Source organism: Pundamilia nyererei, unplaced genomic scaffold, assembly GCF_000239375.1.
Source record: "Pundamilia nyererei isolate P.nyererei 1_Seehausen unplaced genomic scaffold, PunNye1.0 scaffold00002, whole genome shotgun sequence".
Classification (NCBI taxonomy): Eukaryota; Metazoa; Chordata; class Actinopteri; order Cichliformes; family Cichlidae; genus Pundamilia; species Pundamilia nyererei.
The window spans coordinates 7,819,630-7,847,370 of NW_005187403.1; the positions used below are offsets into that span (position 1 = coordinate 7,819,630).

At 42.5% G+C, this 27,741-nt stretch overlaps 1 protein-coding gene across 5 annotated transcripts in view; it reads right to left on the reverse strand.

Moving 5' to 3' along the window:
• Positions 1 to 6,070: 6,070 nt before the first annotated feature.
• The window catches only part of ctif (CBP80/20-dependent translation initiation factor), a 59,887-nt gene continuing 38,216 nt past the window's right edge, over positions 6,071 to 27,741 (reverse strand). For 4 of the 5 annotated variants that reach the window (XM_005720376.1, XM_013910150.1, XM_013910154.1 and 1 more), the window contains 6 exons: positions 23,689 to 23,769; positions 20,055 to 20,628; positions 17,535 to 17,834; positions 14,767 to 14,919; positions 8,729 to 8,782; positions 6,071 to 6,415 (listed from right to left, as the gene is read on the reverse strand). In XM_005720376.1, the coding sequence (XP_005720433.1) occupies positions 6,194 to 6,415; positions 8,729 to 8,782; positions 14,767 to 14,919; positions 17,535 to 17,834; positions 20,055 to 20,628; positions 23,689 to 23,769 (1,384 nt within the window). In that variant the 3' untranslated portion in view covers positions 6,071 to 6,193. The remainder of the gene's footprint in view (positions 6,416 to 8,728; positions 8,783 to 14,766; positions 14,920 to 17,534; positions 17,835 to 20,054; positions 20,629 to 23,688; positions 23,770 to 27,741) is intronic. The other variant, XM_013910159.1, reaches the window with a different exon arrangement.

Consider the following 27,741-nt stretch of genomic DNA (forward strand, 5'->3'; position numbering starts at 1 on the left):
GTGTGTGTGTGTGTGTGTGTGTGTGTGTGTGTGTGTGTGTGTGTGTGTGTGGCACACATGGCAGCTTCTTATTGCAGGCCTGCAGACATAGTAACGATGACTTGCTGAAGTTCAAACTGAGCCTCAGAATGAGAAAGAAAGATTGAAGTGGCATGGTTGATGGTGCAGGACAGGCTGGTCAGACTGGTATTTTCCCACACAACGATCTCTAGCATTTACAGAGAATGCTGTGAAAAACACATCAGAGAAGAATGGCCAGGGTGTTTTGACCTGATAGGAAAGCAACAGTAACTCAAATAACCACTCATTGCAATTAATGTGTGCAGAAGAGCATCTGAATGCACAGCGAACCTGGAAGCAGATGGGCTACAGTAGCAGAACGCCACAGCGTGCGCTACTGCTGTCAGCTAACAACAGGAAACTGAGGCTAACGTTCCCATGGACTGTTACTGGACAACAGAAGATTGGCAATAGGTTGCCTGGTCTGATGAATCGTGATTTTTGTTGCAACATTCGCATGGTGGGATCAGAATTTAACATAAACAACATGAAAGCATGGCTCCATACTGCCTCAGTAGGCCAGGCTGCTGGTGATCAGTACTTTCTTGAGCATCAACTTAAGACCACAACCAGTCTCCAGCATCCAAATGCAGTGAGTCCATTTGAGTCTGCTGTACTCAAATGGACACCACAGTCACCAGATCTCAGTGTAACAGATAGAATTTTCTGTTTCGAATTGTGGTGAAACAGACAGTTCGCATCATGGAGGTGTAGCTGACAAATTTGTAGCAGCTGTTGTGATGCTTTCAAATCAATATGGACCAAAATTGCTGAAGAATGTTTCCAGCACCTTGTTGAATTTATGCCAAGAAGAATTAAAGCAGATCTGAAGGTAAAAGGTGTCCTAGAAAGTACTAGAAAGGTGTAGCTAATGAAGTGGCTGGTGAGTGTATAGTGAAGGACGAGTAGTATTTTTACAGAGCACACAGCAGAGATTTGTAGGTGGATGTGACTGTAGGATTTAATTTGGCAGCAGCCACAAAGTGATGATATGATTAATCATTAAACGTCTCGGTATCTACTTTAGCTCCAGAATATGTTGACACAGTTAAAAATGTCTGAATCCAATTATAGTTGAGATGGAGTCAGTTTTTTTTGGGAGAGTGGAATAAACTGCTGCGCAGTAGCTGCTGCTGAGTTGGAAAAGGTCAAGAGAGCGAGCTAAAACCACTTGGTAGCCCACAGTTATTGATTTCTCCCACAGCAAAGCATACAGTAGAGGAAAAAAAAACATCTGGGGATGCTTCTGCGCGTTTCAAATCTACTTTGTTTTACACAATGTTTGACCTCTGCAGCCCTCGGACTACACAGAAAACAATCTGGAGTGCTCTCCTCCGGCTTTGCCTGTGCGCCGATCAAACACAAAAACGCGCATGCTGTGCAGACGGGAGGGCACGCACACACAAAAACCCCACCAAGGGTCTAAAAAAATACAGTGTGTGAGCCATCAGACAACTTAAAAAATAAATAAATAAATAAAAATACAAGACGCAGCCACAAAGAGCTGTGCTGGCACTTGTGTGTTGAAGTTTGTGGGAGTGCGTCTGCGCTCGTAAACCGTCATCTTAAAGTGAGTGTCCTCCCTCCTCGGCTTTGGTTCGTCATCGAGGCCAGCAGAGATGCAGCCAGCTTTTTGTCTGGCTCACACAATGGACGATGCTGGTGTGAGTCACCCTGCGCACACACACGCACACGGATCCATTCATTCTTCAGTGCCAGCACAAAGTCGGCAAAGCTCGAGTCATCATACGGTGCCCCGAGGCTTGATTATATTTATTCGTGTGCTCTATTTATGGGCTTTAACTAATGGTTGTTTAGACACTAAAAGGACCTGCCAATGATTTTCTCAAACAAGGTGATTAATGGTTCGGTTTGATCCAAAACGTATGATCCGTTGTTAACCAGTTTGATTTTGACAACCAAAAATACGTCGGAATGAGACAATGGAAAACAGAATAGTGAATAACAAAAGCAGAATTATGTTAATTATATGCACATTTTTAGAAGTAGAAAAGTGTGGGTGTTTTTTTTTTTGCTCCATATAGCTTATCTAGCATCTAGGATGGTGTGGTGATTAGCACCGTCACCGCAAAGGAAGGGCTTGGGTTTGACTCCAGCCTGGGGCCTTTCTGAGTGGGTCCTCTCCAGGTAATATGGCTTCCTCCCACAGATATGCATGTGGTTAGGCTAATTGGTGAAACTAAACTGACTCTAGGTGTGGATGTGGGTGTCAGTGTCTGTGTTAGCTCTGTGATAGACTGGCAACCTGTCAAGGGTGTACCCCACCTCTCGCCGTATGACAGCTGGGATAGGCTTCAGCCCCCAAAAGCAGTAAGAATTTTGTCCCCAATTATGTTGTTTTAATCTTTGCAAACCAAAATTGTAATTACCCAGCCTTCTTTCCACCTCCAGCCCAGAGTTAATAGTTATGGAATAGTTATGGAGCAATAGGAAAATGGGCAGATGTCATCTCGAATTCTGGATTACAGACCTTTCTTTCACTCATCAGTCAGTGTTGGGCCCAGTGACAGACAAAGGAAGAGACACAATCTTCATTCTTTAAAGTTACAGTGTTTCTGCCTGTTCTTACTGTACCAAGCTGAATTAAGTGTGACCGGTGCCGGCCATCAGTGTCAGTTATTCATTAATCATCCCCTGTATGATATGAGCATTCACTCATTTTAGTATTTCATTTCTATCCCCTCTTGCATCTGCTGTTGGTGTGTTTTCACTTCCCTGTTTGCCAGATTAGAACATCTATAACTTCCTTACTGGCCCTGTTTGTGTTGTGATTCTGCGTGAAATAAAACAAAGAAATCTAACGTTTCAGCCTTTCACATGTGCTTAAGTGTTCAGAATAATCACGTGGGATTATGTTGATCGCTGTGGATAAGGGCTGGAGGACATCCAATAGGTTTGAGGGACGGGGTCCTCAGCAGGGAGGTAACCCCTGCATTAAGAGCGCCCATCGGGACGCCTAAGTCGTGGAGCCCCCAGGCATATGTTGGGGGGCTCAGCAAAGGCGAGTCACTGATGAAGGTCGCTGCGTGGCAGTTGTGCACACCAACACAGACGGCGCTGTTAATTTCTAAAGTGTGTTCGGCTTAATGTGTGACGATGTAAATGAGCTGCAGCGTGCACACGTATGAATTGTTAGTAAAATGACCCACTGCGGCGCCACGATTAGTTACGCAGTCTGTCTGCTGACGACGGAGCCAACCACGTGTGCGCCATTGTTTCTTTTGTCGTGTCTGAATGACTTTTCTTTTTTTTTGTCTAGTGATACCACGCCAGCTTCCATGTGACTGCACTGAGAAATTGACGAGACAGGAAAGAAGGAAAAAAAAAACCCCAACACACACCAGAGTTTGTTCCAGCACATCTTTTCTTTCCTATTAGTTTATTTTTTCAGCTGCTTAGAAAAACAAAAACAAAAGCTCATCACAGATGACCCACCGTCGTCAATCCCAAAAGCTCGTCCGCGCGTCGGCCGGGCCGCTCGTTTTGTCAAGATTCACGAGAAAATCCAAATGAGGGTGCATCTCATTCAGTCGTCGAGTGAGTCACGTGACCCGAGCGCAGGGGTCTAAGGGCACAAGGGGTTGGAGGTGGGGGGAGGGGGTGCCACAGATGATGGGGGAAATCCCCAACTGCCCCAATCTGCTGAGAGAGGGAACCACTCTTTGCATAATGGATACTGACTGATGGCCTTTTCTTTTTTCACAAAGGAAACCCCAGAAATACCAAACTTACACACTTGCCAGCAAGCTAGGTATCACTGCTTCAGATGTGTTAAAAACCCACCAGAAGAAAAAAAGTTTCTTTTTAATATATATATATATAAATGAGCTAAATATAATTTAAATACAAACCTAAAAACAAAATAAGACAACAACAAAAGACAAAACAATAAAACAGATCACTTCTTAAGCAGACACACACACGTACAGATGATTGGGATGCGTCTTCAAAAAACATCTGAGCTTAAAAAAGAAAAAAAAATTGTCACCCATCTCATCTAACTAATCTTCTGGGGTGTGTTTCTACCACACAGGATCTTAATTCTTGATGCAAGACACAGAAAATAATAATAATATAAAAACAGCCCACAGAGAATCAGTGGGAACTAAGCATATATATGTGTGTGTGTGTGATTACTCCCAAACAGCTACTTCCTGATGAAAAAGGATGAGCTAACTTGTAGCCACACAACCACGGTATTCCTATGTGTAACATCACTGCTGCATTATTCCCCAAATTTAAGAGGTTTTTTTGTAATACTTGTAATTATATCGTATGCAGATTATATATAGAGAGCCCATTTAAAAAAACAAAACCCCCCAAATAAACGTGATTGGCTTGGTATGACTATTGCAGTACACACGTTAGCTGGAATAAGGGTCACACATGACTAGCTAATATGAGGTCAAACAGTTAAGATTTTTCTTGTCGTCATTGTCATCTTCAAATACACAGGTTAATAGTTGTCATTTCTCTCCAAAAGGAAAAAAAAATCAAGACCAAACTACAGTCGATATTAAACACTTGCAAAAACATCCACTGCAAAGAATGGCTTGCGTAGGAGGAAATTGTACAGAAGCATTGTACTTCTGCTTCATTGTGTGCCATGCTTATTTTTTTTCTTTTAGTTGTCACATCACTTTTTCAGTTGTTTTATATTTATATATATTTCCTTCAACAACACAACGATGCGATAAAGTCCTCAGCACGCTCGCTGCTGTGCCCTAAACAACGGAGAGAAAAAAAGGGCAATTGACAAGGCCACTAGTCCATTAAAACATCCTCAAATCCCTCACTATGCTCAACTCAGATCTCTCTCTACTTGAATTCGCCGTTACTCTGCAACGCTGATTCCAATTCAAACTTCCTACTTCTGTTTTTTCTGAGTTTTCAAAGCAAATCGCCTCAAAACGGTGCAAAACAAATCGATCCTGTGCAATAAGGCCTATGACTATAATATCTCATACATATTACCATTGAAACAGGACTTCAAAATGAAACATTGATAACCAAAAACAATAAATGATAAAAAAAAATATAATGATGATGATGATGTGGTTAACAAAGCATAGACGTGCACGGCTTAACAGCAGAAGAGACATTCCGTAGCAAGACAAAAACAAAGGAATTATCAGACAGCAGTGTCTGATTTAATTTCCTAATGCTGCTCCCCCCTCACCCCACCCTCTGCAATATTTCTACTGCTTCTATTGGCTGTGTGGGCCTGAGCTTGGGGAACAGGGAGTTGGGGTGCCAGTGGGGTGTGCTCGGAGTGTGTCGTCTCACAGGGGCTCAAGCAGCCATCTGTCACCCTACTCTAGCCAGCCTGATCTTTATCCCCAACCCAGCCTGGCCCAGCAGGCCCGCTGTCTCATCTCCTCAAAAGGGCTTCCTGCTGGGTGGGGGGTGTCGGGGAGACAAAGGCAGGGAGGAGCTGTGGGGGGGCTCCACAGCGAGGCCCTTTGACCTGGTCCCTGGACTGGCAGGGCAGACAGCCCAGACAGACAGCACTGTGTCTGCTCCCTGCCTCCTCCTCTCTTTTATCAGCCACACAGACCCTGGGGGCTAACGGAGAGACAGAAGAGGGAAGGGGAGGAGGGGAGGTGTGGCAAACGAACACAATGAAGAGACTGACACAGACCACCCCGGCCCCCACCCGCCCCTTCGCTCTCCGTCCTCTATTCATCTCTGGGCACAGATCTCTCTATTCCCCACGGACAGACCGCTGCCCTCTCCTCCTCTCTGCTACGTGACCCCTCTCTTGTCTCTTCCCTCCTTTATCCAGCAGCCAGCCAAGCTCTCAGGCTCCATGTGGCCGAACACACCCACACTGACTACCTATCAGTTACCATCTTCTCAAATGTGTGCCAAATGTGGCACATGTAGTGTTGGCTTTTTGGGTTACCTGTTAGGAGGCTCTTACATGATTTGTCTGTGGTAGTGGTTACCTTTTCTTATCCGTTTTGTTTTTTAATAATGGAATTTACAGTTAAGCTCAATAGCGACATTTACTTCTTTAGGCAACAGACATTATTACAATGCATAACCAGAAAACATCTGTTGTGTTGGGGTGAGGAGGACACATCTCCTCTTCTCCTGTGGGAGCTGGCACCTAGGCAGTGGTGGTGAGCTTTTGGATGGTACGGTTGTAGTACTGGGTAGTGAGAGCCTCCAGGGGGCTCCAACGGTGCGCATGCAGTTCGATGACCTCCATGAGCAGAGAGCGAGTCAGCGGAGATTCGGCGGGACAAAGCATCTTGTCTCTGACAGCTGCTAAGAGCTCTGTCATCATCTCGGGGAGCTGCTCTTCCAGCAGTCGGCCTGTGCTCTGCAGCTGGTGGAGAGACAAGGAAGGGAGGGTGGGGAGTAAAGAGGTAGGAGGTCAGAGAAAAGAGTGCGTGTGTGCGTCCTTAACTGAGAACAAGACACAATGTCTGGCACCTTGTTATTGTGGATACAGTCAGACAAGCAGAGGTTCACACACCCTCTGGCCATGGAGATGTGTGCATGCCGAGGCTGCCAGTATGTAATCAAGACTGCAAACATTGTGTTTGCGAGCATCTGGGAACTCTTTTCCAATCAGAGCTCACCTGCCTTAGCCCTTTCTGTCCTTTTAGTTCTAGGTATTACTTTCTGCCGTTTAAAGGATTTATTGCTGCCTGGCAGATTTCCCATTAAATGTGGAGGCTGTGGCTCTATGGGTGATGCAGACTGTACTTGCCCCCACCCCACCCACCCCTGATAACAAGACCCCTGATATAGTTTGCAAGATAGTTGTTCCAGGGGGCTAAATTTCTGTGTTTTTACGTTTACATCCTGCTAGCTTCGTTTAAAAAACACACAGCCTCTGGTCTAAAAAACCCACTGCAAAGCCAATTAGGTACTTTAACTGTGTTCTTTTATGGCCAGCAGGGGGCGACTAGTCTTGTTGCAACAAGAAGTTCAAATGTATAGAAGTCTATGGGAAAACGGGCCATCTGCATACCACATTTATGACCTGAGTAAATTCTTTCCTAATAAATTTATGATTGTGGTCGCTACTTTCAAGTCTTTCGTGATGTTAAATCCATCTGCAGAGTACAATTTAGCTATGCTTCGACTGATAATGCTACTGATAAGCATATAGTTTTGCTTCCCAGTTTTAGAAACACTACGCAGCAAAAATGCTCAAATTAAGGCTTCAATATGCAAATCCAGAAACCAATGACTGACTATATCCATCTTTTGTATAGAGATCGAAAATGTGATGTAATTTCCGGGGTAAAACCGCAAAGGATTGTAGGTACGAGTGGCAAGCGGTACTAGGGCACGCAGGCTTTCATAAGAAAACAGTCACACAACGATAAAAAGAAACAAAGAATGGCATTATTAACTGCAATAGCCGGTCGCATGACAGCCATGAAGCCGACGGGTAAGGAGATCATTTTTTATCGGATTCTGTCGTGGAAGAGAAATTGTTCAAGCCATGTTTCCGAAGTAACAAAGAGCCGACTGATGGCTTCTGTTGTAGTTATTACGTAATTTATCATAACATAATTGTTGATGAGGGTTACAAATAAGTCTTATATTGATTTGAATTGAATTCGTTGCACTATGCTGCTTTGTTCACTGTGGCGATCCAGACTGGGCCCCCTCTATCAACCTGGGTCATACCGAGTTTAAAGCTGCTACCACAGCGAGATTTGATCGGTTAAGTGAGAGAGCGATATAAAAACAGCCGCGAAAAGTCCCGCATATATGTGCCCAAGTGTTGTATTGAAGCAATCAAGTGATGAATAACTGTTTTCAAGTAAGTTGTTTTGCAATGGTTATTATTATTATTATTATTTTTTGCATTGCTGATTTGTTTTTCACCGAAACAGCTAATAAAGCATAGTGGATTTTTACAATTTTGCCTGTTTCTTGTAAGATCCTATAATAGAATGAAACAATAATGCCAGTTATAAATAAAGACAATAAATTGAATGAATTACGAAACACTTATTTTATTTCTACTGGATCTGAAAATGTTGTGTAATACTACAACCTGAAAAGACAAATAGATTGTGTTTGCCTTTACAGGAGATAAAGAGAAAAAAAATTAACAACAGCTGTGAAATGGAATAGTCCAAATCACCAAAGTAAACTGGACCTGGGCTTGTTGCAGGGATCTGAAGTTACCAAACATTTTGTGAGTGTATGCACTCACACTTAGGACCATATAATAATAAATATGTGCGTGATAAAAGTTGGGCAGCACGCTAACGTCCTTACTCCACTCTGTATGCTCGTATGGGTCTAACCCTTTCACTCCTTTGATTTTTTTCTCGTACTTTTTTTTTCTTGGTTTGCCTTTTCGTCAAGTCTGTCTTTGTACGGACCTGCCGTGTTCTCCGTCGTTTTGTACATAACTGTTTTAGGGGCAAATAAAATGCAAGTAGGGATTAAAACCGCAGAATTAATGATTACCGGTGCTGGAAATGCTAACGCTTGATGCAGTGTTTTGATTTTGCTGCCAGTCGTACCTACAATGCAATGCGCGAAAGTCACGTGGTCTGTCAATCTCTATACAGTCTGTGGTGTCTGTATAGGCGAGCACTTGTGTTTGTAGGGGCCAGTTTGACTTTTCAGTATGAAGACTTGACTTTAAGTAATTATGCATCGATACCTCCATGGAGCAGCAGAGGACTGCGTCTTCCTTAACATCCGTCGACTCTAGCAGCTGCAAAGGACAAGAACAGACACTGTAAGACTTACAAAGCAAAGGGCTGCGCAAACTAGCACAACACAAGTCCAGAAGTAGCACAGTAGAAATGATGGAAGATGCACTGTATACATACAAAAACTGATTTAAACCACTTGATGAAGAGAACAGAAAAATGTGTTCATGAGTTCACAAAGAAACGGGGAGGGACCTAATCCTGATTGTAAATATTTTTGACATTAACATTTTAAATCCCGGAAGACAACACACTGAGCTTCCAGGCTGCCAGCAAACATCACACATCATGCCTTCCTTTACGCACAATGTACATACACACGCAGTAGCACACACACGTAAACACACAGCGTGGCCAAAAACAAACAGTGGATTGGGTAAACATGCTAGCCCCCTCCCACCCACTACCACACACACACACACACACACACCAATGCCGGCCCGCATGCACAGATGGGCATACAAATACTCCCCTGAAACAATGCAGGCAGAGAGAGGTAGAATAACATTATGCCAGAATACGAGCTTCTAGGTTCAGTTTACAGCAGAAGCGACTTTGGCTAAATGCTCAACTCTAATGCTGCCTTAGTCTTCATAACACTGTTTATAAAGCTCTGCTTTGATTAAACTGATGGAGGGAAGGAAGTACCATGGAGGAAGGGGGGAGCGTGTTTTGAAAATGAGGAAAATACTGTCACGCATCAATGCGCCGTCCAGCGACAGAGTAAAGGAAAAAATAAGTGAGATCACGGAGGGAATAAACAGGACATCACCTTGTTCAGGAGAACGACCCATAAATCCAATTTGTTTTTCAATGCCAACTGTATATAAAAATGTTCAATCTCTTATATGGTTTATCACCTGAATCTGTATTACCTAACATACTGTCCCACAGCTTAGCAGTGTTGGCTCACTCTTAAAAAAAAAAAACAGAAAAGAAAAGCAAACCCACTGCACGCTACCAGACTGCAGACAGACAGAATTAGCAACCAGCTGATGGGCAGAGAGCAGCATGAAGTTGCCAAATCCCGATATTTCACACAGGAATTGGTGCATCTTAAAACTGGAAGTTTAAAAAAAATGGCAGACTGACTCTCCATAAAGGCTCATGTTGCTCTGAAGCTATTCAATTAATAAAACAAACAATTTTGTATGAATAAGTTCACTATAAAAACGGCAATGATATAATATGTGAGTACTAGATAGAATGCACCATAGAGACTCCAACCCACTCAAGTAACCCAACTTCAGTATTTCAGAGCTAAATAACACGATCACTGTGTTTTCATTTTAAAACTGAGCAGACAAACCAAACCCTGTTTAAATGCATGCTTTAGGAAAGACGCTGTGATCAAAACCAGTCATTCGAATGTCTGACTCCTCAGAGGTGAAAACATTTTTTTTTTAAAGTAATCCTCCACCATTTGATGCTATGCTCCACATTCACTGTGAGCAGGCCTCTTATTTCCACACTGTAAGCTTAATGGTATTCCACCTATCATTTAGGTCCAACAGTTGCTCAGACGTCAGCTCCTCAGTATGCTCAGACGGGTGTGGTGACAGTGTGGCTGTTTGATGTGGAAACTCAAGTCCCGTCCTTTTCCAGAGCAGGAGAACGATGTGACAAGCGGGATTAGCTCATAATGAGTTCCCCGGGGAACCGAGGGAGGAAGTTTTGTTCAATACACTTATAACGATCTAATCTATACTCATCTATCATCGGCTTTCCTATCCGTTGCAATAAGCTTTTCCTCTCTTCTCTCTCCTGTCACTGCTGCACCGTAACACATGGTGTGTTCCAGCTGAAAAATCAGCATTTTAAAAAAAAAGTTTTTGAGAGACAGCTTAACACTCAGTCTCTCCGGCTGAAGCTGAAAACACTCGGATGTCTGGTTGGTTATATCATCAAGAAACTAATCTTACTGCCATGGGAAAACCCGGGATTCTGTGCGACTTCCATTTACAGTATTTTTATTTAAAAGACATCAGGATTAGAAAATACAGCCGTCTTATTTTTTTTCCCTTTGATTGTTTCACAGCACTGAAGAGAAGAAATAAATCCAAACACGGCTCTGTGAGTGACTTAAATGAGTTTGGACCAACCTTTTTTGCGCCACGGACCGGTTCATGCCCGACAATATTTTCACGGACCGGCCTTTAAGGTGTCACGGATATATACAACAAAATAAAACTAGTACCGGTACCGAAAAAAAGAAGATTTATTCATAACACACGTGAAAAGACCCAGGAAAACCGAGTTAACGATAAAAACGATAACAAAATAACGCTGAAAACCGATAAAAACCCTGAAAACCATACATTTCACACCTGAGCCTCAACTCTCGCGGCCCGGCACCTGTCCGATGCCCAGGGGTTGGGGGCCGCTGCATTAGTGTATCTTCAAGGTTGTATCTTCAATAACTGCAGCACGGGATGAAGCAGAGCGAAACATGCTTTATTAAAAACACACAAACTCTAAGGATTCTGACGTAGTAGACAAAACTGGAATTCACGCTTCAGGACCAGCCCCATATTTGTCTGGTATCTGTTATAATTTAATTTAATTCAGCTTTATTTATGTAGCACCAAATCCCAACAACAGTTGCCTCAAGGCACTTTATACTGTAAGGTAAACACTACAATAATACAGAGTTTAACAATGTAAGACTGTTAAACTTTCCCCCCCTTGAAAACCCTGAAAGCTGTCTTCTGAACTGAGTGGTTTCTGTCATAGAACAAAATGACTGAGTGTGCATCAGAAGTGAGCAGAAACTATTCTAATGATCGTCTAACCACGTCTTTATTAATACATACTGACGTGTCAACTTGTCATTAAGAATACAGAGGTTGTCAAATCTTAATGGGGGAAAAAGTTAAAATCCACTGAACAAGTTAGTAAACAGCTACTGGTAGCTTTCTAAGAGGGAAGCCAAGATACCATATAAATAGGTCCTGATGTCACCACCGGAGGGTATGTACATGCTGTCTACCAGGAGTGACTGCAAACCAATATCCTGATGGCAACTTCTATGGGTCACATGATCACATGATGATCTTTTGGGGTAGAATCATGAGCCACACTGCATCACAGTTTTTCCCCTTCATTTGAAAATAACAGAGTTGAACTCAAGTGATTCAATAATTGGTAGTGTGTATGATTACTGGTACACAAAGCATGTTGCTTTAACTCAAGGCTAAAGGTCCAAGTCAAAAATCTTTTATATGATTTTTATTAAGTTCTGACCTGAAGGGTTTTTGCCAACCTTTGTTACCATGGCAACATATTAAAAAAGAAGTAAGCCCAAGAGACAAAAAGATAGATGAACGTGTCATTTTAATTGTGCTACAACGCATGCACAGCTGTAGAACGGGTCACTTAATCTAGCAAAAAAAGCAGCTAGTTGGTGAGCAGTCACAGATCAACTGAGCTAAAACAGGACAGCAGGTCCTGGAGCTTGAGTCAAAAGTAGGACTCAAACAAATGCAAATATTGCTCTGTAATGGCAGGATGTGTCAATTGGAAAAAAGTCATTCGTTTTAAGGTGTGCTTTAAATTTAATTTTACTTGAGGATTATGTCTTTTAGTTTGTCCTGTGTGGGGCAAATCTTCCATTTGATTGGAGCTATAGCAGCCTGTCAGTTATTAATGGATGGGATCAGCACTCATTAATTTGCTCTGGCTATAGGAGCTGGCATTTAAGCCCAAACACTAACACACCTTTGCTGTTACCTGATCCTGTTGTGCAGGCTACGTTTACTGGAGAAGTGTCTCCTCTGCAGGGACATATGTATGCATATGCAAACACTTAGACCGCATGTATAAGGCGGGTGTGCGTGTGCATATGCAAACACCTATTGCACATAGCTTGTAGCAAGAATCTGACAATCGCATGTTACAACAGGACAATCAAAACAACGGCCAGATCAAAGTCACGAAGACTGTCTCTAGGAAACTGATTATTAGACCGTTTATGTGGGCTTGAAAACACACACACACACACACACACACACACACACACACACACACACACACACACACACACACACACACACACACACACACCATATATCCTCATTATTAGTGTTTAAGTTGTTCACAGGCGCCTTCTGACCTCTAGTCTTCTCGGGGCTCCCTTCATACTGCTGATGTAGATTATAGAGGCGTGTTTGTGTGTATTGCTGACTGGTTAGTCCACACCCTTGGTCATGCTGTTGAGCCTTTTAACAAGCCTGAGATAAAGCCCTGGGCATACCCTCAGACAGGGTGTGGATGGCTTAAACTGTTTGCGATTGTTTTGTTTGTTAATGAGACGCCAGGTGTGTTCAAACTACACTAGAAATATGGAAGTGAAACAAAAGCTGAATTTCAGAATCCAGCCCTCCACCCTCACCAGAAAAATGCACGCACTGTGTAGGAGTTAAAAAATAATGTCACCAAATATCCAGCATAGATGCTGGGAGGCTGACGCCTCTTTGCCTGCGAGGAGGTCCTCTGTTTAACCAGCTCCAACTGTTGGGCTGTTGCTCCTTTTGTACTACATCACTTGATCTGGGGCTTGGCTAAGATCTCACTGGCTAGATTTTCTAATGCCTGGAAAAACAGAACAAAAAAAGGGGGTGCAGAGGTCTCCAATTACCCCACTTGAATTTCAATATGAGGAAATGTTCTCCAGTGATGCCAAAAAATTACTTGTCTCCCTGAGGGCTGGACGATATGTTTTCAAATCAGATGCGGGGAGGTTTGAAGTGTCATTACACGAATCCTTTTGTTCTGTATAGAGTTCACTTCTATCTCCTCTCACTCATGCAACCAAACCTCACTCTCCTTCTGCTGATCCGACAACAAATAGAACTTCATCTCACAGCTGCATGTGGTGCAGCAGATGATAGAATTTGTTAATGTAAAATCACATTAAGAAGATACAAACAACAAAGGAAATATCATAAAGAATCTTACTATAACGATTGTAGTGTACGTATGACTGTCTCTGCCCCATCGCCTCCTTATTGGGTGGGCCTATCTGAATGAAACTTTGTCACACACACAGCAATTTTTAATTCTCCGTCTTTTTAAAATGGATTTCTTATAAATCCCAATTGTTTTGATTCTCATGTTCATCATCCCTCTGTGAATGCCATGTTATTCTATGTGGTCCGAAATGCGTGTTTGCGGTGGACGTTTGTTCAACTCACCGCTAAATGTGGGATGAAGAATTAGAAAAATTGCCGCTAGCAAAAGAAGTGGAGTCTGCCTCTGTGAGTTAATGCCTACTGCGATCATTGAAGGGAATACACACTAACCCTCACAGCCTTATTCAGTTATTTGACTTAGTGTTGCCATGTGATTCGTTGATTTAAATACTTGCGTTAAGGAGCAGTTGAACAGGTGTACCTAACCAAGCAGTGATGCTATTTTGTGGATGTGTATTTTTGGACAGTGTTCAGACTAGTTCCTACACCTGACCTTGTTTTTCCTCTCTCGTTCAGACCCTGTATTAAAACCAAGCTTCCTCTCTGCTGGTTTCTTTTTTACCTGTTGTGCCATGAGTTGACAGTCAACCTGAGCCACAGTCTCCCCCACTTCCCCTCACCTCCCTCACCTCGCTTGCTTCCCCTTTCAGTATTTCATTTGTCATTAACCACTTCTGTATCGCCGTGCGTCTGCTGCGGCTTCCCTTAATGGTTTCCATGGAGACCGAGAGAGCGTGTCTAACTGAGCAAGACCAGCTGATGAGAAGTGAACCTGGGGTCACAAAATTTTACTGGAACTGATGGCGTCCTGGCTGTTTTTGCACCACTAACCAAACAGAGCTGTGGTTTCAAGAGTCTAGACGGAGTCTGGCCAAAAACAGGAAACTCTGATTCAGTGCATGTATTGAACTGAGCAAGCACGATACAGAGACGCAGCCGGGCACTTTCTTTTATTCGAAAAGCGTGAAAGGGGTTGATAATTTTGGCTAGTGACCTAAAAGAAAACAGATACAAACCTCTCGTAGACAAGTGTAGATGGGACACACCAGCACCCTGAACGGCTCGCCGGAGCTCCTCATGGTACCAAACACTTCGCACAAGAAGGTGATGAAACCCAACCACCGCTCCACATCTGACTGCTGGAGCTCCTCGCGACAGGAAAAATCCCTCTGAGTGGAAAAAGGATGCTTGGTTAGTTTAGAAAACACACTGAAACATTCCCGGTTATCCAGCTTCAGTAGCTGTGTAGTACAAGTAGGCAGTGGGTAGGTAGGTGTTAAATTCACAAGTGAAGATGGTTAACCATCTTCCTGGCAGAACCATTAATCATTATTAACAACTTTTCCATCTCTCTAATGGGATTTTTTGGTAGGTGGCACATATATTAACCTTGTTCCTCAACGTACTTGAAGCCAAAAAGCAGCTTGAAAATGCATTAAAAAAATTCCCAAATTTCTTTTAACTGCCAGAAGTGGAGGCGAGTGTGTTAATTTAGTTTGAAAGTGAAGTGTGGTGAACTGTGTGGTGCTGTTAAAGTGCCGGGGTTAATATGTGTTAATGCTTAATGTGCACTTGTAAAGATGTTATTCAGCAGATTAAAGTGAAACTTTATCAACAATCAGAGCCGCTCGCTCTGCTGCCTGTTGGGCTGCTGAACGGCTACACTAAAAGTCTGCCTGTGCACAGACAACGGAGACGTAAAGAGGTTTGGCAGGAAGCTCCGCCCATTTAAAAACAAGCGCAACACGCGCTCAAAATTAAACTAAAATGATTCAGCAAATTATCATATCATATTATAATATCAAAAGGTGTCAACAGTAATAGACAAAAAGGGGCCCCTGGGACTTCTGAGCTGTGCTAAATATTTCATTATGAGAAAGTCTGACTATGTTCAAGCAAAGCCACAGCAGACGCACAGTAATTCCACCCCATACTGAGATCCAGGGGCCTGAAAGCAGCATCATTAATTAAAGCTTTCATGAGCCCACTTATGACATTTAAAATGTTTTAAAGCAAAAAAAAAAAAAAAGTCAAAATGTCAAAGACAAGGGGGGAGGGGGGGCATGCTGGCTGGCTAGCTAGGAAGTGGATTTTAAAGTGAGGAATAAAAGAAAAGAAGGGACCTGACAGCTGAGATGAAGAGGGGGTGAATAAAAAAAAGGGGGGGGGGTGTAAAAGGATCAAGGCAAGATTCACTGCTGCTGGATTTGGGATAAAAACAAGTTTAGCATCTAAAGGAAGAGGTGGAAAAACACTAAAGCTCAAGGGAGGAGGAAAAAGAAGAGCATAGGGCAAGAGGAGTACAGGGGGGGCATAGAAGCGGATGGGTTAACATTTAGTCCTTGCCGGCATCAAGGATGTGTTGTATGTCTACTTCTAGTTTGTCTGCTGCTCTCAGGAGTTTGCGAAGGGCGAAAGGAAAAGTTTGGCGGGTGAGAGATGCACTTGGGAACTATGCAGGATGAAGTAGTGAGGCAGTGGCCTGTGTCATTCTAGGTGAGGGGAGGGTGATAAGATGGGGCAGCTCTGGAATACAGAGCTCATGAGGGATGAGGAGGAAGGGGGAGTGAAGTATGCAACGGCGAAGGGGATGTTTTCACGGAGGGTGCGAGACTGGAACAGTGCAGTTAAGTGAAGACACGGAGAGGAAAAAGGGGGAACGGGTTTCTTTCTTCCCCCCTGGGTGTTTAGATTAGCTGCTGTGCCCACTGACATTTACGGCGTCTCACACACAAACACACACAGTGGGCTTCCACCTGAACGTTCTCAAAAAAGCAAAGCTTGAAAGTAGCTGCTGAAATGACAGATTATTAGGTTAAAACAGGGGTAGGCAACTCCAGGCCTCGAGTGCCGGTGTCCTGGAGGTTTTAGATGTGTCCATGATCCATCACAGCTGATTTAAAGGGCTAAACAACTCCTCAGCATTTCTTGAAGTTCTCCAGAGGCCTGGTAATGAACTAATCATTTGATTCAGGTGTGTTAACCCAGGGTGCGATCTAAAACCTGCAGGACACCGGCACTCGAGGCCTGGAGTTGCCTACCCCTGTGTTAAAACATAGAGTATAAAATATGATGTTTAATGCTTATTTAAACTTCTTGTTTACAATAACTCATGCATTTCAAGGCATAAAATGGCAGGTACAGTCAGGGGGATTCAAACATTAAAGCAATAGACTGGACAAAAGATTTTCTGGGTCATTATTGCTTCATCTGAAAATGCTGTTTTGGTTAATCAACCAACAATTAAATATGAAACTGTTTTCTGCTTAATTTTTAATGATTAACTGCAAAAATGGTTTAGCTGGAAGCTCAACAGTGTGACATGGATTTAAAATATCTAAATTCAGATTTACCAGATTTATCATTTTGCCCAGTTTATCATAGTTACTCATGTTCTCACAAACAGATTGGATACAATTGCCAATGCCACCCCATTCACTTGCAGACTTACTGACTGACTCCATCTGCCTTTTTTGATGCAACAACGTTGTTTTAAAAACACTAACTAACTGCAAGTGGTCACAGACCTCATCCCCATCTTCAAAGCAGCTATTTCAAAAGGCAACAGGCTTTCAAGTTCATTGCACATGGCTGCAAACACTGTTGTTTTTTTAAGAACAGTTTAGCACACAACGTTTTTTCAGTAAAAGTTACTATTTTAAAAAATCCCCCCCCCCCCCAAAAATAAATAAATAAATAAATAAATAAATTACACCTGCTTCAGTATTTAGAGAAAACATTAAGGAGCCAGGATAAGCTTTGGACGCCGTTGTTGTCATCTCACCTGCAGCATGTTGAGCAGCAGCGATCTAAACTTGGTCCCCTCCACCATGAACAGCGCCATCTTGTCGCAGAGCCTCGCAGCTGTTGCCGCGAAGCTCCTGTCCGACACGGCCTTGGAGTAGATCGCGCCGACCACCTGAGCGAGGGTTTCCTCCGAACGGGCTGAGGACTGCGCCTCCTCCATGAAGGACGCCAGCTGTTGCTCTACTCCACTGCTGTTGCTCCTCATGCTGTTGAGAAGCGCCACTAGCCGGTCCATATTCCGTGATCCGGGGCCCGACTGCTGCACGCATGCTTCCTCCTGAGGGGAAAGACGGGATAATGCATGTAAGTGGTTGGTGAGGATAATGATATTAGATTCAGAGCACAGGAGATTTCAACACAAATCAGATGTTCCTACAGAGAAATAAATGTCAGCTAATCTGACACATGAGTTGCGATGAATGACAAAGCAAGTTGAGTTAATGAGAATGTTTAGGAAGTCATGTTTCTTTCCTTAGGGAACAGTTGCTCTAGTTAAAGTCCTGAATATGTGGACAGACATATTAAAGCTCATTTGTAGCTTAAATAGCAAATGCTTCAAAAATGGTACAGTTTCACAGTGATGCATTGCTCTCACTAGTAATGATCTCTCATGTGAAATTAAACACCATTGAACATTTCTGTTTTGGGTTTTTTCTGTTTTACTAAGTTCTCTCACAGCAGAGAAAAAGTCCTGGCTTCATGTGCCAGTCATTGTTATATTTCTCGTTGAAACACATCCCAATAACCTCTGACAGTTCCATGTTTGGGTACAGACACTTCTTGTACTGGGTTGACTGACTTGGTCAGTGGAAAAAGGGTCAGCAGTTAAGTTCAGTGACGTACACGGGCCACAGCTTTCAACATTTTCTTCTTTATAAGCTGTCATATGATGATTTTTTATTTTTTATTTTTTTTTGCTGAAACATTCCTCTTCTATCATGCAATGTCCTTGACACTCCCACAGAAATTGTCACAGAAACTCTAATTTACATTCATAACCACTCAAGATTTTTCACATAGAGCACTATCTGGGGTGTCATTTTAAGTGGATAGCCACCCTGGCTCCGATTATTGCTATGTTGGCTCAGTAGACATAGAGTGAGCCAAGGCAGGTATGACTGATACTGTATTTCCAGTTTTCCTATATCCTTTTCCAATAACGTTCTGGTTCAAAGGCAAGTTTATAACTATGTTTATAATTAAGCTGATTAGAAAAAGAGAGATAAATCACAGGTATATCCATTTTTCTTACATTGAGCCTTTGTACCTATTAACTGTATTATTAACTGTATTGTTACACATTGTTTTCCATTGTTAACTGCCAATGCCACTGGGAAAAAAAAGTGTAGGAGTATGAGTGAAAGGAGGGAAAAGAACAAAGCAGGCAGTGGGTTCGTTATCATTTAAAAGGTGGTGACTCATGGCACAATTATAATGTGTTTCCCTTGCTCAGCTACCATTCTAACAAAGCAGGGAAAGGGTTGCAGAGATGCACCTCCTAAACTGGTGACCAGAAATAGGACGGGCCCACCTGCCCCATCCCTCTCGCCACAGAGGAATCCTGGCAGAAACTGATGCGAGGAGGCCAGCGTGAGCAGCAAGGTGGCCGTTTCATTTCACTCGATTTCAGGTGGCTCGAGTATTGGGGGGAAAAAAAAGTAAAAAATTGAGTCTGATCTAGCGGGAGGCCCTGCTGCTGCTCGTATTAGATGAATAAATTCACCTTCCACCTGTTCCCTGCTCATCTCGCCGTGTGCACGCAGAGTTGTAGCAAAATATATGTGATTTAAAATCGTCTGCAATCAGACTACTGCCAAGCAACAGATTGTGTAGCCCTGCTGAAAGCGCGTGACTTGTAACCCAGTCAAGGTTTTGCAAAATGTTGCGAATACACCAGGTTTTGTCACCAGTTAGGAAAAAACGTTATTGCAAACAACGATGATGCAAACATTAGATGTATTTCTCGGTGCATCCCATCAACCAAAAGTTCCCTTCTAGACTGGTTTCACTGATTCACTGGCATCACAGAGGGTATATTTACTAATTCCTGCCTTGCTGCATCTTGGGAAGTCCCGTGTTGTCAAATCAATGGTCTCCTGGTGGTAATGAATTAGCTGTAAGGAGAAAAAAGGGGGGGGTAGGGGGGCAGCTACAGTTGGCCAACTCATCAGTTTGGGGAAAAGGGGAAAACATCAAAAACTGTTAAGCTAATGCTGGTTTAGTTCCTTCACCTCCTTAGTAAGAACATGTGCTCCCCTCCCTGCCAGTCTGGGTGTGTGTGTCAACCTGAATGCTGTAAAAATGAACAGACAAGCAAGGCAGGGAGGAAAGTGTTTCTCCATGTGTGTACATTATGACAGTGCACCCATGTTTTTGAACATAATTAAGGTAATCATGAGAGCAAATGGTGTCGTGTGACTGTGTTTGTGTGTGTATATACACATTGGTTCTGGTTGCTTTAATACTGACTGACAGTCACTAAGCAGCTTTTCAGTACCTTGTCCTTTAGTCTCCTCCTCAGCCTCTCCTTTGACGACTGCAGAAGGCAGATTTTGGGCTGCTCCGACTGGCCCTCGCTTGCCTTTCCACTTTGCGGTGTGTTGGGAAATTCCTTGTAAGCCGTCAGATCGGCGAAAGCGGTCGTGTTTGCCGTCGAGTCAGATTTGGGTGACTCACTGAGACTCTTGCTGCTGCAGTCTAGAAGAGGTCTCATGTGCTCGTCACCCAGTTTTACATTCTCAGTCTCTTTGTCTTTGGTTGTTCTTGGGGGTACTCCTTTATCACCGGTAGTGTTTGTCTGTCCATGCCCCTGACCTTTCTGATTGTTGTGCCAACGCCGGTTCTGGCTGTATCCGTGATGTAAGGGCCCTCCTTGGCGCTGCCCATGTCCTCCTTGATACTGGCGTGGGGGTCGACCGGCACAAGTGTTTCTGTTATCTCCCTGTTCTGCTGAACTCTGCTGTTGCTGGTTTGGGGACTGCTGCTGGTTTTGATCCCTCTGCTGCTGCGGTGACTGAGGCTGGTTCTTCCCTCCTCCGCCACCTCCGCCGCCGTGAGGCCGCTGCTGTTTCCTGAAATGAGGGCAAGTTTTAGGTGCAGTGTAATGAAATGGCAGCCGCCTTATATCTTAAACGGCTCTGTGACACTGTGACGCACCTTCTCACAAAGATCAAACATTATTCTTGTGAGAACCTCTACACAAAAGCACTAACCCACCACTACTGAACTACATCTAGAAAATCAAAAGCCCAGTGCCTGCTTACATGTGGACGCACAGTGTGTCTGTGTTTTCCTGTCCTGCATTGCTGTGTCCTTTTGCTGCACTGGCTCTGGGCTTGACAAGCCGCTGACATATGGTCCAAGGGATTAGTCACCCTGGCACTGAGAAGGCAACCTATTATTTGCCTCAGCCAGTGAACTAGCTCAAAGGGTAGCAGCAGCTAGCAAGCATTTGTTTAGATATACCTAACTGTATCCATGTAGGCAATTTAATGTTAATTTTTGACTGATGTGATCTGTAAATGAAGGAAATGAAATCAGTATGTTTAGCATATTGGTGTAGGTGGTTACAAACTTTACTTGCAAATGAACAGTAGCTAGTTGCCAAATATTATAAATTAGCATCTATATGGTTGTTTAAGGTAAGCGCTTATTGTACATGAACCCAGTAAAACGTATACAATGAAACGTCATGGTGGAGGGGTGGGGCGGCTGTAGCTCAGGAGGTACAGCGGGTCATCTACTAATCAGAAAGTCGGTGGTTTGATCCCTGGCTGCTCCAGTCTGCACGTCAAATATCCTTTGGCAACAGACTAAAACCAAGCTGCACGCAGATGTATCCTTTGGAGTATGAATGTTAGATAGAAAGCACTAGCGTTTAAAAAAACAAAACAAAAAAAGGATAAAAAATTATGCTCGTGTGAATGAGGCAAGTTGTATAAAGCACTAAGAGTGTTCAGTTACAGTATAAAAGTGCTGCATAAGGACAATTTAAATAATAGCTTAAATCTGGAACGTCAAACTCATTTTGCGTACATGGTGGGTCACACCACTCACCTGTCTGTCCATGTATAGACGATTAACTACACATTGAATCGCTCAGATATTTCATGATATTATTTATTTATATTTAGTTTTTCTACACTTCTGTAGTTGAAAGAAATCTATCAGCGTGACTCTTTGGGCTTAAAATGTAGTTAATAAATGTGCAAAGTTACAGAACAGAAAGTTTTTGTTAATTCACAGAAAATGTCCTTTTTTAACTTTGAAACCATTGTTAAAAAAAAAAAAAAAAAGCAATAAACCCCAGAAATATTTCTCTCACTGAATTTTTTTAATCTATTACTTAAATACTTAAGTCGTATAAATGGCTGTGGAGGAGGTCTGTCAGCAGCAAACTCTGTAAAACCTACGAAAACACAGTTAAATGTCTAAAATTGACACCGTCCTTCTAATTTTTCAGAACCATCCAGTGGGCCAGATTGGAGTCTCTGTTGGGCCAATTCTGGCCCCCGGGCCGTGTTTGACACCCCTGACTTAAATGGTTCAATTAACTGGTAGTGGCACGCTGATAGGCATAGCCTGTTAAGTTACTAAATAAATTACAAAGCACAACAGACTTTATGTTGGATTTAAGGCTTAGTTGTCCAACATTTGCTGGATCAAGGTTGTCCTGTGAGGATCGGCTTTCTCTGTTTTAAAGCAATGTAAACTGAAATATTCATGGTTTGGAGAGAGAGTTTTGCGCATGATATTTAAGGAATTTTTTTTCTACAAATAATTGATTCCATCAGTAATAAAAAAAACAATTAGCTTTTTTTCCTGTCTGGCAGCTCTCTCGGTAAAGGAGTGTTTGTGTGAACGTATTTATCGTTTTTGTGCGTGTGTTCATGTGGTTTATGTCTCGCCCGGCCCCCCTCCTCCACTCTCTGGGAGGTTGGAAGACAGTTCATCTTGTGAGTCTCCTCTGCCAAAGAGCCTACCTTCATCACTTCATAAATATTCCGTCTCAGCCTGATCTGCGTTGGCCTGACGTGTTTGTAATTGCACTGCTAATTGAAGCGGTTCCCTCTGTAAAGAACGACAGCGCCTCTTTCACAGGAATGATTTTCTTTTGCATCAAAAAATTACCCTGTAACTTTTCCTGTATTTAAAAAAATATATTTATTTTTTTAACCAGTGCTTTATTTTAATCACTAAATTATCTGGCTTATGGTCATCGTGAGTGACCAATTTAACAGTCCCCGCTTTGGTGTCCAAGTTATTTTTTACATTTTTGATTAGGCTGAGCTGTAAACAGATGGTCCTGCAGTTCTATTTTTGAGAGAGTTTACACCTGAGGGGTATTTACTGTAGGTTTAAGACTAAAGAATCAGATGCCTTATGGATTAGGACTTCAGTGCTAATGATGATGTTTAATTTGCTAAGCTGCTCACTGCAAGACAAGAGAGCTGAGGAATATGACACGTCTGTCTTTGACACACACACACACACACACACACACACACACACACACACACACACACACACACACACACACACACACACACACACACACACACTCTGATTTGATTCATTAGATATTTACAGTAGCTGTTAGTTCAGGCTCAACACTAATCCATTCTGATCTACTGGTGTTGGTGATGAGGGGTGAAAGTGAGAATGAAATAAAATGTAAATCATATTTAATGACTGTGAGCTCTGCGGTAGAGAGAGCGTTGCTCAGATTGACCGCCCATCAGTCATATTAATGCCAAAGAGATGTTTGCATTAGGGATAAATGATGGGGCCACTGATGAAATTTCATCTCGCACTGTCTTGTTACTTGGAAACAGACCTGACTCTGGCGTGACCGAGCTTCTAATGAAATGAGAAATTACTTCTTTTTTTTTGTCTGAGGATGATGAGTTTGGTAATATGAAGGTATTAACCGGTTTAAATTAGTGTTTGATGTTGCCTGGCGGGCTCCACCTCCTCATTATATGGAGCCATTTGTGTGTTTGATTGAAGGGGGGGTGAGTACCACACCATCATCTGACCGCTGGGTGTCTTGAGTAGAATCAATCAAATGCACTTTCCACCGTTTTGTACTCAGGTCTTGTTCTGAGCATCTTTCTTATGTTGTCACTAACCTGGCGCAGACTTGACGCTTTCCCCCTGGGCCAGTAGGCAGAAGTACGGTTAACTGGTCTCGGGTGAACTGATCAAATGCTCTACAGACAAGAGAGATGGGGATGCCACAGTGCAGGTGATTGGAAGGATGGATGAAGAGTTGAGTACAGTGGCAGTAGTTTGTAGAAAACAGCAGGGGGGATTTAATGGAGAGTGTAAAAGGAGGAAACGGAAGGTTTTAAGAGAAGGAAAAGCAAAGCGGCAAAGAGGGAAACAAACAAAAACTACAGGTTGATAATGGTCATAAAATCAACAGGCACAAAACTACAGAAAGAATGCTAAGGTAACTAAAAAGGTGAAATTAATGGCCAGACATGATCATTGGAGGAGGCAGGATGCTGATGATCAATCACGACTGTTGCCGTGCACGGTTATGTGGATGGAGAATTCATGGAACCACCGGCTGACCCAGACTGGACAATTGATCGGCCCAGGGGAAAGACGCCCGGAGGCCAGACGAGTCAATAACGGGGCCAAAGCTTCATAAAGAACACAGCACGCTGGCCTAATGGACTGTGGGGAGATGGGTTTCGACTGCTTGACTGAATATTTGCATTGCTAAGTCTTGAGATTTAAAAGTCCAAAGCATATTGAGCGTGTGTGCATTCATGCATGCAGAGCTTTTATTGATTACACTCAGTAAAGCAGGCGTTTCATGGTGGGTGCAGAAGAAGCAGCAGACCTCTTTCAGATGTCTGTCACACACCATTTTCTGTATAATGCATTCTATGTTGATGATTTTTTTTAAAAATAATTTTGCAGTTTCCATCACTCTAAATTTGAGAATCACTCACATTAAATAATTTTGACTATTTAGTTAACAAAACAAAAGGAAAACCCTCAAAATATTGGCTATGGTTAATAGGAGGGTTATCAATTATTCAGTATGGCTCATTTACCTGATGTTGGCTTAAAATGACATGTCATATACACTCACAGGTCACTTTATTATTTAAAACTTGCTAGTATTGGGTGTAACCCCTTTCGCATTTTCCCTTAATTCTTTATGACACAGATTCAATAAGTTGCTGGAAACATTCCTCAGAGACTTTGGCTCATATTGGCATGACGGCATCACACAGTTGCTGGAGTCTGTGCATGCCATCTGAGTGCAGTGAACTCATTGTCATTTTCAGGAAACCAGTTTGAGATGATTTCATGTGATTGGCTGATTAGATATTTGCGTCGAGCGTGTGGCCGGTGAGTGTGTGCATACACGCGATAAAACAGGTGCTATAAATAATCGCAGTCGTTTTGTAATGACAGCTCTTCAAAGACATCGCCAAGTGCCACACAATGCATTTACTTCACAGGCTTAATGAGTCACTGAGCGGGGATAAGCCCTGATATGAAATCGTGAGTTCAGCAGGGCACATAAGGCTCGTACTAGAACTGAGATGTATAAAAACGGAACCAGGCCTACTTTCATCTTCATAAATCTAACAGAAAGTGTGCATTTCTGGTTTTCTCTTTTTGTATTTTTTTGTTGGTGCACAATTTCATGCCTCTGGCCCCAGATGTTTACTCATATTTGAGAGCATAAAAATCATAAAGATAGCGGAACTGTTAGTCATTGTGGTGACATTTAGTCCCACACAAACTGTTTTTAAAGCGTTTCAACTCTCAGTTCAACAGCTCCAATGACACTTAACAGGTTTCAGCTATGATGTGTTGTAAATGGGATGTTTATCATCCTCGATTAGTGTTTGTTGTTTGTTTAGTCGTGAGTAGTTAAAGTGATGCTGTGGAGAAAGTGCACTTCTTCCAACAAAGACAAAATTAAGTCAATATGTGTAAAAAGCTTCTTGTTAATTAATAGAATGGGTTTTTTCTTTTTAAAGAAAGACTTTAAGGTATGATGAAGAAAGGATCTGCTATGCTCTTTCTTTGCCCCCTTTTTCTGTTTTGAAGCAGAAAGCGGTAAGCAGCACATTCCAGTAAATCACAACTAATTTCAGCCCTGCTTGACGTGCCTACTAAAGTAGAAACACATGCACTACCTCCCCTTTCTTTTCCTTCCTGCCACAGCCAGCCTACACTTTTCCTTTACTCAATCTCTCAGTCCCACTCTGTTTCTCTTTCTTGAGCTTTGTTCAGCGCAGCCTGCATGCCTCGGACAAATAGTCAAATGATCAATAGTTATTTCCATATTTCAACATCTTCTGCTTTTAGCACGTTTGCTCATGTTTTTTTTCTCCTTCTCCTACCTCAGCTGTGTTGAGACATTAGACAAAATAAATCACTAAATACAACGTTTGCATTTACAGTGACTGCTGGTGTTTAGTTGCACAATAACAGGAAAAGATTAGCATGTTTTACAAAGAAACAAATGTGGTAAATGCATTTGATGAGCAGACATGTTAAGCTTTATAAAGACCTTTCACTTTGTTAACTGGCTTTGCTTACTAACCACATGTCGGTAGAAAGGCTTTTAGCTTTGTAATAGGTAGCTCTGTTGGCATGACCCAATCATATCACTTTTTTTTTCATTCTCCTGACCCTCTACATATAAAATCTGCACCTACTTTTAGCCATTCCACTTTAACTCTACTCCACACTCTTCTTCTCTCAACTCCCAGCTTTTCTTTTTCATTAATAATTGTATTGTTTAAAAAAAATAATAATTTGCTTTCATGTTTGGCTTGTGAGAACAATCACGGCTTTTTCCTTTTTGCTCCCTGCTTTTCCAGCTCTACTGATCCCCATTTCATGTCCGCCCAGCTTTTTATCCTCTGCCTCATCCCTCATTTGACATGTTTCATCCTTAGCTTAATTTTGCTTTCTGTGTGATGCTTCTTTTTAGTGTAAAGCAGTTGTTTACTGAGGACCAGGGGGAAAATATGGAGTTAAACTACAGTGAATTAAGATGATTTATGAGGGGCGAAAGAAACCATAGTTTATCATTCATTTTTAATCAACTTCCGAAGTAGGTCAGGCCAAAAAAGATTTACAGACAGTTTAGTTCCCAGTAACACAACCGGGTCAGCAACCCTCGGTCACTAGGGGAAAGACCCCTGACAACGATAGGTCGTTAGGGAAAAATGTGTCTGGTTGGTGAGTAGTATGCAGAGGTTGCCAGCTGTCACTAGGTAAAATTGATAGCAAAGAGGCATAAGTGCTGCCCTCAAAAGCTCTTTGTGATTGCTTTGGTTATTAGCAGATTCCCGTAATCACCTGTAATCTGCATGGAAGATGTTGACTTGTCTGCAAACGCCCCCCACTTACTCAGCTAGTGGTAGGGAAACTGTGAAAAGGGGAGTGTACTTCTTTCCCTAGCAACTAGATGTTTCCAGAGGGCTGCCTCTAGGCCTGTGTGACTGTGATGCCTTAGGGTGGTAGCTAGCATCACTGGCATCAGACCCATAGTAGCATGATAGGATCGATACTTTGTATGGAAAGTGAAAATCACAGTGGTTTAGTGGTCACAAAAATGTGTTCAGAATTGAAGGTAATTCATCTCATACAGTATGATACCCTGGTCTCCCTTACACAAGCTGCCTTTGCAGGTTAAAAATATCAGTATTGGTAATACTGGCCATGTATTGATAATGGTATTGGATCAATACCAAAATTTGATTGCACAGCACTAGTGGTAGCCTGGTGGCACCTTTGACAGCATGCACTCATCACTGAAAGAAATTTATGGTTTGAAAATGTGAATACACTTCCAGAGTCCACCATCAACAAGTCATTCAGCAGAAACCTGTTTGCCAAGTAATTCATTGTGGTTAAATGTAAATGAATGTAAATTTAACAGAAGGTTGTGACAAGGTTTTCTTGTCAAGATCCCTCTTCGCGTTTAATGTTATTCCTTTTCAGTTGGATTCAGGCGCAGATGGCTGAATGCAAATGTTGGCGGCAGATTCAAATTTATGAGACGAGAGTTGTGTAAATTCCTGACAATTGTGCATAAACCAGACACAGGCCAGCAGTTTCTCTATGTAAAACTTCCCCTAACGTGTAAGCTGTAAGACTGCCTGGGAGCAGAGTGCACGAGAAAACAGGATGGTCTT